General features: G+C 47.1%; 1 protein-coding gene across 2 annotated transcripts in view; it reads right to left on the bottom strand.

The window, feature by feature from the left end:
- Positions 1-1,053: 1,053 nt before the first annotated feature.
- Positions 1,054-11,349, bottom strand: part of AFAP1L2 (actin filament associated protein 1 like 2) — a 101,571-nt gene continuing 91,275 nt past the window's right edge. For both annotated transcript variants that reach the window (XM_069979737.1, XM_069979738.1), the window contains 9 exons: positions 11,225-11,349; positions 9,423-9,568; positions 8,944-9,052; positions 6,166-6,366; positions 5,759-5,873; positions 4,044-4,205; positions 2,932-3,122; positions 1,791-1,913; positions 1,054-1,684 (listed from right to left, as the gene is read on the bottom strand). The exon at positions 11,225-11,349 is cut by the window's right edge and continues 87 nt beyond it. In XM_069979737.1, coding sequence (XP_069835838.1) covers positions 1,658-1,684; positions 1,791-1,913; positions 2,932-3,122; positions 4,044-4,205; positions 5,759-5,873; positions 6,166-6,366; positions 8,944-9,052; positions 9,423-9,568; positions 11,225-11,349 — 1,199 coding nt within the window. In that variant the 3' untranslated portion in view covers positions 1,054-1,657. The remainder of the gene's footprint in view (positions 1,685-1,790; positions 1,914-2,931; positions 3,123-4,043; positions 4,206-5,758; positions 5,874-6,165; positions 6,367-8,943; positions 9,053-9,422; positions 9,569-11,224) is intronic.

Here is an 11,349-nt window from a genome sequence, read left to right as displayed (position 1 = left end):
CAAAAGCTGCTGTATTCGTCCCCGGCCTGCTCCTCTGCCCGTGGCAGCATGCTGTATTCGTCCCCAGCCTGCTCCTCTGCCCGTGGCAGCATGCTGTATTCGTCCCCGGCCTGCTCCTCTGCCCGTGGCAGCATGCTGTATTCGTCCCCGGCCCGCTCCTCTGTCCGTGGCAGCGTGCTGTATTCGTCCCCGGCCTGCTCCTCTGCCCGTGGCAGCGTTCTGGATTTGTCCCCGGCCCGCTCCTCTGTCCATGGCAGCATGCTGTAATCGTCCCCGGCCTGCTCCTCTGCCCGTGGCAGCGTTCTGTATTCGTCCCCGGCCTGCTCCTCTGCCCGTGGCAGCATGCTGTAATCGTCCCCGGCCTGCTCCTCTGCCCGTGGCAGCATGCTGTATTTGTCCCCGGCCTGCTCCTCTGCCCGTGGCAGCATGCTGTATTCGTCCCCGGCCCGCTCCTCTGCCCATGGCAGCGTTCTGTATTCGTCCCCGGCCCGCTCCTCTGTCCATGGCAGCATGCTGTATTCGTCCCCGGGCCGCTCCTCTGCCCGTGGCAGCATGCTGTATTCGTCCCCGGCCCGCTCCTCTGCCCATGGCAGCGTTCTGTATTCGTCCCCGGCCCGCTCCTCTGTCCATGGCAGCATGCTGTAATCGTCCCCGGGCCGCTCCTCTGCCCGTGGCAGCATGCTGTATTCGTCCCCGGCCTGCTCCTCTGCCCGTGGCAGCATGCTGTATTCGTCCCCGGCCTGCTCTGCCCGTGGCAGGATACACACCAAAAGCGGCGACGTTTCAAGGATAAATGCTGTAATTGTCACAATTATAAATAAAGTACTTCTTGGCCCAGAACATTGTAGCAGTGCAGTTTCACCTTTATTCATAGGTTCTGCAGTTTGTCTCCCCTCTTTCGGGGATTTTTAGATGTTTTTATATTGTTTGTTCAGCTGGTACTTAATAAAGTTTATTCTTGTTCTACTTTATTTTGGTGTGCGCTTGATTCAGTTACCCTAGTTTCCTTCTGTCCTTCTTTTGCTTCAAATTATAAATAAAGATCTGATCACATTTTCAGGTTTACGTTTAATTTTCTTAATTATAAAATACTTTAACCTTTAAGCACCGGGAGCGGCCGATCCTTCACACCGTCCATAGTCTGAGGAGACTTCTTCCCTTATAGTCTCCTCAGGGCGACGCGTTTCACATTGTATCATATACAAATGTCCTGATGTGTCACATGATTGTCGACATTTTACCATGCCCTGCGTTCACATCCCTCATCGTAGACGTCACGGTTCTCGTACAGACAGCAGACGGTGAGTTAATGGCTAAATATCGAGAATATATTATTTGCTGATAAGTCCTGCAAACCCTGCGGCGCCACGGCGAGAAACGTTTTGCCATATCTGACGCATCCATCGGCTTATATGACGACTCTCCCCTGCAGCACAGTCTCAATACTGAAGAGAGACAAGGGGGGCTTCAGGTAGATGAGGGTCCTGTGGTGTTATTGTCCCCTGATGGTCATACAGAGTATAGTCATGTGCAACACAAGAAGTGGAGGTCATAGGCGTCAGGCACCGGGCCCTCTGTCCTGCGGGGGGTCCTGACATCCGATAAATAAAATGTCTTATAGTCCATTAAGAACAACGTCCAGTGACCTCTGACCTCTCTAGCTTGCTCCTTTCTTCTCCCATTCCTATAAAAAAAAAAAAAAAAAAAAAAAAAAAAAAGAATATTCAGGTGTGATGGTCCACAGAGCAGATACGGAGGAGGTAGACGGCAGTGTCAGGGATTCAGCTCACCTTGGCTTTCTGCAGGACGGTGCCCTTCCCAGTGGTCATGATGGACAGGGGACGGCTCTTCAGCGCTACCGCAGCGTTCACGGGTGACAAGTCCGGGATGTGGATCGGGCTGCTGCTCTTTATCTGAATATGGGATAAAACCAAAGAAAAAGGGAAAATGTCACCATGATACAGTGTTATCTGTTTATAAAGCTTAAAGGGGTTGTCCAGGATTAGATAAATGGCTGTTTTCCCAAAAGGCACCACACCAGTCCTCAGGTTATGTCTGGTATTGCAGCTCAGCCCTATTTACTGTCTCAGTGACCGCCAAACTGCAAAACCAGATAAGCGAACGTGCTGAGACTTCAGCCTCGGGCTGCATCCTCCTTCTCCAGGCAGCAGGATTCAAATGCCGATAGATCAACGTCATGCGGACCCAAAAATTTTAGTTACAACCCATAGACAGGTATTGTGCACTTTTTGGAAGAAGGAACATCCAAAACAAATCAACGCTACAGATTAAATACATTGATTCTCCAAAATAAGAAGTCGTACTCGGAGCAGAATAGGTTTACTTCCCACTAGAGATGAGCGAACCGGCCTGAGGTTCGGGTTCGTACAACCTCTTCTTCAGGAGACCAGATTACTGGATTCCCTTTACGAATAAATGGGACAATGATCTTACATCCTTCCCTCTGGTCTAAGAATTTATCCCTCTGAGATGTGGGAAGTAGAGATTAGCGAACCGGGCCAACCATCGACATTTGACTCCCGCTGTCTTCCCATTCCGTGGGGACGGTGGAGTCAGCCTAGGTCAAAGGCTGTATCCCTGTTATCCAGATGGGACCTGGGCTGTCTCCACCTTCCCCACACAACGGGAAGACAGCGGGAGTCAAATGCCGATGGTCGGATTCGTACAACCCCAACCTCGGCCCGGTTCACTCATATCTACTTCCCACATCTCCGATGTATATGTTCTTAGACCAGAGGGAAGGATGTAAGATCACTCATTCATCTGTATAGGGAATGCAGTAATCTGTTCACCTGAAGAAGTGGTCGAATTGACCTAGAAACATGTTGAAATGAACCACTTTTTATTATTAGTGGGACTTCTGGTGCGGCTTTGAGTGTTGTACATTATATTTCCCTGCTGTATACATACACTGGAGGGGCTGTCCAGATGGGCCGGCTCCACTGCTGTCCCCAGGGTGACCGGCCCCTGCTCGGCCTTCCTCAGGTTCTCCTTCACTTCCACAATCTGCAGCTCCAGGTCCACCCTCTGGTTCTCCCGCACTTTACATTCCTCTTCTTTACTCTTCAGTTTTTCCTCCAGGCCGGGAAGAAGGTTCTTATCTGAGAAAGAAGGCGAGACTGTGAGCAACCACCGCCATGTGACCATCACCGCACTGCAGACCACCACAACTCTACTGTCCTCATCATAAGCATCTGTCTGCTTCCCATTGGCTCTTCAGATGTCTCAGGCTACTGTATGTTCACACTCTGGTTTTTGCCCCATTTTTCCAGAATACATTTGACATTTTAGATTCTTCCTTTTTGCTTTGATGGCGGCTTTGCACTCTCTCAGAGGTATTTGCCTAGAATGGTTTTCCTGACTGCACTTTGGGAAACCTTCAAAGCTCTTGCAATTTTCTACACTGACTAATCTTCATGAGGAAATCCCCTCGAAAGGTAAAAAAAAAAAAGAATGAATACTTACCCGTTCCCGTGCCACTTTCCACTCTCTTCGGCAGCCGCCCAATGCCTTGGAACCCGAGCAGAGATTTTCCGACGGATTCTGTAGCTCTGAACCGTTCACGGCTGTACGCCTTTCCACCTGTGCCATAGACACCATTCTATGCACGGGCGGATTACGCATTCCGCGGAAAGAATTGACATGTCAATTCTTTCAGCGGATAGCGGAATTGGGCTGCCCATAGAGTGTTGTCTGTGGAGCCAGCGGAAAGGTGTGCGGCCGTGAATGGTTCTGAGCTACAGAATCCGTTGAAAAATCTCTGCTCAAGTTCCTAAGTGTGAACCTACCCTTAAGATAATGGTGGACGGTTTCATTTTGCTTAAGTGACTGGTTCTTGCCATACTATGGAGTACAATATGGAGTAGATGAATAAGGTTGTGTGCCAATCCTACCCTGGCGCAACCCAACCAATCAAGATGATTAAGAGAATGCCAAGAGTGTGCAAAGCAGAAGGGGGCTCCATGTGTCCCTGCTGTTCTATTACTGTATACAGGATAGTGATACTAGGGCAGTCTCGGTACCTGGGCAGGTGGCGATGCTCTCTTTTAGCTCTCGTCTCTCCTTTCGCAGTGCCGCCAGCTGCTCCCGGATCTCCTCTCGCTCTCTCTCCAGCTTCTCCTTCACCTCTAAGAATTTTCTGGCTTCGGCCTCAGTGCGGTTTTTCCCCAGTTTGGTTTCAATGGCTAAAAGACAATATTAAAAAAAAAGTCGTTGATCACTGTAGTCTCTATGGCCACGATGGGTATTTTGTCTCTTTTAGTATTTAAAGGGCCAGTGTCTAGTTTTATAAAGCTCCAGCTATGTAATAGAATTAAAGGGGTTGTCCAGGCTTAGAAAAACATGGCGGCTTTCAGGACAGTACCACTTCTGATGCCCGGGTGTGATACTGCAGCTCAGGTCCAATACAGCTGCATTGTAATACAACACACAGCCTGAGGATGGGGTGGTGCTGTTTTTGCAGCAAAGTAGCTGTGTTTCTTGTAATCCTGGATAACCCTGAATGTACTGACCCCATTCTCAGTGTCTCTGTTTGCCACCAGTGAGCAGGAACTTTCTTCTGTACATAGAGAGGTTACACTCCCGACCCTGTACATGAGTAATCCCTGTGCCCCATGTCTATTATAACACTGGTCTCACTGGCGCCATCTTGTTCCCTGTGCCCCATGTCTATTATAACACTGGTCTCACTGGCGCCATCTTGTTCCCTGTGCCCCATGTCTATTATAACACTGGCGCCATGCCTATTATAACACTGGTCTCACTGGCGCCATCTTGTTCCCTGTGCCCCATGTCTATTATAACACTGGTCTTACTGGCGCCATCTTGTTCCCTGTGCCCCATGTCTATTATAACACTGGCGCCATCTTGTTCCCTGTGCCCCATGCCTATTATAACACTGGTCTCACTGGCGCCATCTTGTTCCCAGTGCCCCATGTCTATTATAACACTGGTCTCACTGGCGCCATCTTGTTCCCTGTGCCTCACGTCTATTATAACACTGGTCTCACTGGCGCCATCTTGTTCCCTGTGCCCCACGTCTATTATAACACTGGTCTCACTGGCGCCATCTTGTTCCCTGTGCCCCACGTCTATTATAACACTGGTCTCACTGGCGCCATCTTATTCCCTGTGCCCCACGTCTATTATAACACTGGTCTCACTGGCGCCATCTTGTTCCCTGTGCCCCACGTCTATTATAACACTGGTCTTACTGGCGCCATCTTGTTCCCTGTGCCCCACGTCTATTATAACACTAGTCTCACTGGCGCCATCTTGTTCCCTGTGCCCCACGTCCATTATAACACTGGTCTCACTGGCGCCATCTTGTTCCCTGTGCCCCACGTCTATTATAACACTGGTCTCACTGGCGCCATCTTGTTCCCTGTGCCCCACGTCTATTATAACACTGGTCTCACTGGCGCCATCTTGTTCCCTGTGCCTCACGTCTATTATAACACTGGTCTCACTGGCGCCATCTTGTTCCCTGTGCCCCACGTCTATTATAACACTGGTCTCACTGGCGCCATCTTGTTCCCTGTGCCCCACGTCTATTATAACACTGGTCTCACTGGCGCCATCTTGTTCCCTGTGCCCCACGTCTATTATAACACTGGTCTCACTGGCGCCATCTTGTTCCCTGTGCCCCACGTCTATTATAACACTGGTCTCACTGGCGCCATCTTGTTCCCTGTGCCTGGAGTTTATTCGTTTTTCTCCCCTCTCTGCAGCCGCTCACCTGGACTGGACACTTTGGTCTTCTCCATCTTGCATTTCCCCAGCAGTGGACTGGGCACAGCGACCGTCTTCCTCTGCAGATCCTGAGTCACTTCGTCTGGACGTTGATCACTATCCTGCACCATAAAGATCAGGAGTCAGAGGGTTAAGTGCTGCTCAACCAATGATAGGGGTGCTGGCAGTGCCCACTGGTGAACCCCGCTAAGCCTGCATCAGGTGTGCCAAGCAACTGTAATGTCGCACACTGCAACACTACAACACCCAGCATGGCCTGCTCAGCGTTCAGCTGGTTGGAGAGCATGGCCATAAGCTCTGCATCAGGATGAGCGGCCGGATCACCTAGGGCCCCCGGCTCCACTGATCTGGATTTGGCCCCTGGTCGCCGGTACGGGTCAGGGACTCTCTCACCTCAGGTACAGGACTCGCTGGTTCTTTGACTGGTGTGGGGTCCGGTTCCTTCACCTTGTTGGCCCGCTCAGGGGTGGGGGAGGGTGTCGGGGTCTTGTTCAGCATCATCAGGCCTGATCCGTGCGGGATGTACCTCGCAGGCAGCAGGTCCAGGTAAGCGTTCTCCTCTCCAGGCCGCACCTCAGGTTTGGGGTCGTCTTCCTGCATAGAGAGCAGACGTCACCTTCTATTACCCATAGTGCTAAGTGGTGGCCCGGTCACTGGGCAGGGGACAATGCCTGGTCACAGGGTGGGGGAGGTAACTTGGCAACACTGGACAGAATTACCATTCAGCGGTATGGGGAATCCCTCCTGTGACAGCAATGGTGGCCAATCTAACGACTATTAAACTGTGGGAACTGAACCCTAATGAATGGAGAAACACAGCAGTGATCAAACAAAAAATACACGGCTGGGGTAACTCCCACATGAGTGATGTCACAACCTGATCCCATGAGTGATGTCACATCCTGATCCCATGAATGACATCACACACTAATCCCACTGATATGACACTGATCCCATGAATGACGTCACACACTAATCCCACTGATATGACACTGATCCCATGAATGATGGCCGTGTCCCTGTAAGCTGCGGGGGGCAGCATATAACCATCTGTGTACATGGTAGGTCCCATTCTCACCCCCTGCTGTGGAGCTGGTGGTTTGGGCTCCAGTTTGGTCTATAGAGGCAACTACTGCTGGATCCAGGTTCAAATCCCCCAGGTAGTGGCTGCAAGATAAATATCCTCATAGGCAGCCATGGGTGATGTTGCCCACTGGGGCTGTAAGTTGGGTCATATGACTATTGAGGAGGCTGGAGAATAGTAATTTAAATCATTTTGGGACTTATAATATTTTAGCCCCCTAAGGGGCAGTTATTATAGAGGAAAGACACCTATATACCATCAGCAGCAGAGTCCCCACACACAGTTATCATGCAGGGACTGACCACCAGCCGGGGTCTAAAGGACTTGAACTCACGACCTCAGGAAGGCTGAGCCAGAGCTCTTACCCAGTGAGCCAACTCCTCAACACAACACAAAGCCACATGTCCTGGGCATTACAGGGAAGAATATGTGCAACGGAACAACTGGAAAACTTCTAGAACAAATCCAGATCATGTCTGCCGTGGTGGTGATGACTGATGAGCAGGAGGCGGCAGAGGCTGGCAGAGCCGTCACCGGATCCAGACCTCACTGATCGTCATTCTGCTCGGACTTATTTATATTTAATTGTAATTTATAAAGAAACTGCTTGTTACTAGTGGTTATATATATATATGTATAGCATTGTTACTAGTGGTTATATGTGTGTGTATATTATATATATATACTCACCGGCCACTTTATTAGGTACACCTGTCCAACTGCACGTTACCACTTAATTTCTAATCAGCCAATCACATGGCGACAACTCAGTGCATTTAGGCATGTAGACATGGTCAAGACAATCTCCTGCAGTTCAAACCGAGCATCAGTATGGGGAAGAAAGGTGATTTGAGGGCCTTTGAACGTGGCATGGTTGTTGGTGCCAGAAGGGCTGGTCTGAGTATTTCAGAAACTGCTGATCTACTGGGATTTTCACGCACAACCATCTCTAGGGTTTACAGAGAATGGTCCGAAAAAGAAAAAACATCCAGTGAGCGGCAGTTCTGTGGGCGGAAATGCCTTGTTGATGCCAGAGGTCAGAGGAGAATGGGCAGACTGGTTCCAGCTGATAGAAAGGCAACAGTGACTCAAATAGCCAACCGTTACAGCCAAGGTAGGCAGAAGAGCATCTCTGAATGCACAGTACGGCCAACTCTGAGGCAGATGGGCTACAGCAGCAGAAGACCACACCGGGGGCCACTCCGCTCAGCTAAGAACAGGAAACTGAGGCTACAATTTGCACAAGCTCATCGAAATTGGACAGTAGAAGATTGGAAAAAACGTTGCCTGGTCTGATGAGTCTCGATTTCTGCTGCGACATTTGGATGGTAGGGTCAGAATTTGGCGTCAACAACATGAAAGCATGGATCCATCCTGCCTTGTATCAACGGTTCAGGCTGGTGGTGTCATGGTGTGGGGAATATTTTCTTGGCACTCTTTGGGCCCCTTGGTACCAATTGAGCATCGTTGCAACGCCATAGCCTACCTGAGTATTGTTGCTGACCATGTCCATCCCTTTATGACCACAATGTACCCAACATCTGATGGCGACTTTCAGCAGGATAATGCGCCATGTCATAAAGCTAGAATCATCTCAGACTGGTTTCTTGAACATGACAATGAGGTCACTGTACTCCAATGGCCTCCACAGTCACCAGATCTCAATCCAATAGAGCATCTTTGGGATGTGGTGGAACGGGAGATTGGCATCATGGATGTGCAGCCGACAAATCTGCGGCAACTGTGTGATGTCATCATGTCAATATGGACCAAAATCTCTGAGGAAGCTTCCAGCACCTTGTTGTATCTATGCCACCAAGAATTGAGGCAGTTCTGAAGGCAAAAGGGGGTCCAACCCGTTACTAGCATGGTGTACCTAATAAAGTGGCCGCTGAGTGTATATATGTATAGCATTGTTACTAGTGGTTATATGTGTGTGTGTGTGTGTATGTGTGTATGTATATATATATATATCATTTCTATTAGTGGTTATATATATGTTCATTCTCTCCTTTCTCTCCACTATCTGTATATGGTCTTCCCTCTGCTCTGGATTTGCAGCCCCCCCCCCCCCCTCCACCACTCACCACTGTGTCTGACACGTCCACATCATCGTACAGGTCGTCCTGCTGGCTCCTCCCATTGCGCGGGTTGTCAATGTAAGTGTTGGGCTCAGAGTATTTCCTCTGCATCAAGCTGTGATGAAGAAGTGAAAGCTAAATAATAGTGATAAGACCATCAACGCAATACAAGCCGCCATTTCCGGCAATCTGTATGTGGGTGCTAAGGGTCGGGCAAAATAGGCAACTGCCTACAGCCCCCACTCCACTGGGGCCCACTAAGATGGAAGCCACAGGAGCCATAGAAAACCAGCAATATTATAGCGTTATATGGTGGTATTATTCTTTGCAGAGTTATGATACAATGTGTGTGTAGTATTATGTGAGCTGTATATGGCGGCATTATCATAGCACAGTATAATGAGTATAAACTATATAAAAGTGGCAAGTATGGGGGAGGGGTTACATAGCTTATTTCCCAGGGCCCCCGGCCTTCAGACACTCACAAGAAGGAGTTCTTGGCTGCGCTCACAATGCAGGAAACACGCTCAGCGTCCACATAGTCATAGCTGAATTCCTCTGGATCCCTTTTAGAGCCGGATTCGGACAAGAGGAGCCCCAACCAGTGGCCCATGTCCTCCGAGGACTTCGCCTATGATATAAACACAGAACGTCAGGACCGTGAAGGGAGAGGAAGGAATTTACTGTGTCTCCAGAAGGTCGAGAGCAATTAGTCCGAGCAGAAAAAAGAAAACCGCCACATACTATCGGGAGATGAGAGACGGGACAAACCACGAAATAATAAGATAATAACACATACAAAGTGTAAAGATTATAGAACTTATCAGAGGGAACCATGTGAAACATACAAAGGGCAAAACAGTCCACACTACAAAGTCACCACATACACATCTCCTCCACCAGAGGGCAGCAGAGTCCAAGGGAGAGGAAAGAGGCGATCAGAGAGGAGAGAAACAATCATTCTCCACATTGTTATATTCTTGTATATAGGGGAAGTATTATAGTAGTTATATTCTTGTATATAGGAGCAGTATTATAGTAGTTATATTCCTGTATATAGGAGCAGTATTATAGTAGTTATATTCTTGTATATAAGAGCAGTATTATAGTAGTTATATCCCTGTATATAAGAGCAGTATTATAGTAGTTATATTCCTGTATATAGGAGCAGTATTATAGTAGTTATATTCTTGTATATAGGAGCAGTATTATAGTAGTTATATCCCTGTATATAGGAGCAGTATTATAGTAGGTATATTCCTGTATATAGGAGCAGTATTATAGTAGTTATATTCCTGTATATAGGAGCAGTATTATAGTAGTTATATTCCTGTATATAGGAGCAGTATTATAGTAGTTATATTCTTGTATATAGGAGCAGTATTATAGTAGTTATATCCCTGTATATAGGAGCAGTGTTATAGTAGTTATATTCCTGTATATAGGAGCAGTATTATAGTAGTTATAATCTTGTATATAGAGAGCAGTATTATAGTAGTTATATTCCTGTATATAGGAGCAGTATTATAGTAGTTATATTCTTGTATATAGGGGCAGTATTATAGTAGTTATATCCCTGTATATAGGAGCAGTATTATAGTAGTTATAATCTTGTATATAGGGGAAGTATTATAGTAGTTATATTCTTGTATATAGGAGCAGTATTATAGTAGTTATATTCTTGTATATAGGGGGCAGTATTATAGTAGTTATATTCTTGTATATAGGAGCAGTATTATAGTAGTTATATTCCTGTATATAGGAGCAGTATTATAGTAGTTATATTCCTGTATGTAGGGAGCAGTATTATAGTAGTTATATTCCTGTATATAGGGGGCAGTATTATAGTAGTTATATTCCTGTATATAGGAGCAGTATTATAGTAGTTATATCCCTGTATATAGGAACAGTATTATGGTAGTTATATTCCTGTATATAGGAGCAGTATTATAGTAGTTATATTCTTGTATATAGGAGCAGTATTATAGTAGTTATATTCTTGTATATAGGAGCAGTATTATAGTAGTTATATTCTTCTATATAGGAGCAGTATTATAGTAGTTATATTCCTGTATATAGGAGCAGTATTATAGTAGTTATATTCCTGTATATAGGAGCAGTATTATAGTAGATATATTCTTGTATATAGGAGCAGTATTATCGTAGTTATATTCCTGTATATAGGAGCAGTATTATAGTAGTTATATTCTTGTATATAGGAGCAGTATTATAGTATATTTTCATGTGTATAGCGGTATTATGGATGGGACATATAATACATCACTACCTCTAGTGTGGCGAGCTCATCCCCATTGTGCAGGATACGAAAGGAATACAGGTGGTCCGGGGTGGGCTGAGGAATGACGTCACACCCTACTAAGGACACCGGCTGTATTGCAGCTTTACTCTTAT

This window comes from Dendropsophus ebraccatus, chromosome 8 (assembly GCF_027789765.1).
Source record: "Dendropsophus ebraccatus isolate aDenEbr1 chromosome 8, aDenEbr1.pat, whole genome shotgun sequence".
Lineage (NCBI taxonomy): Eukaryota > Metazoa > Chordata > Amphibia > Anura > Hylidae > Dendropsophus > Dendropsophus ebraccatus.
The sequence above is the reverse complement of the archived record's forward strand: the minus strand, read 5'-3'. Positions and strand labels throughout refer to the sequence as shown.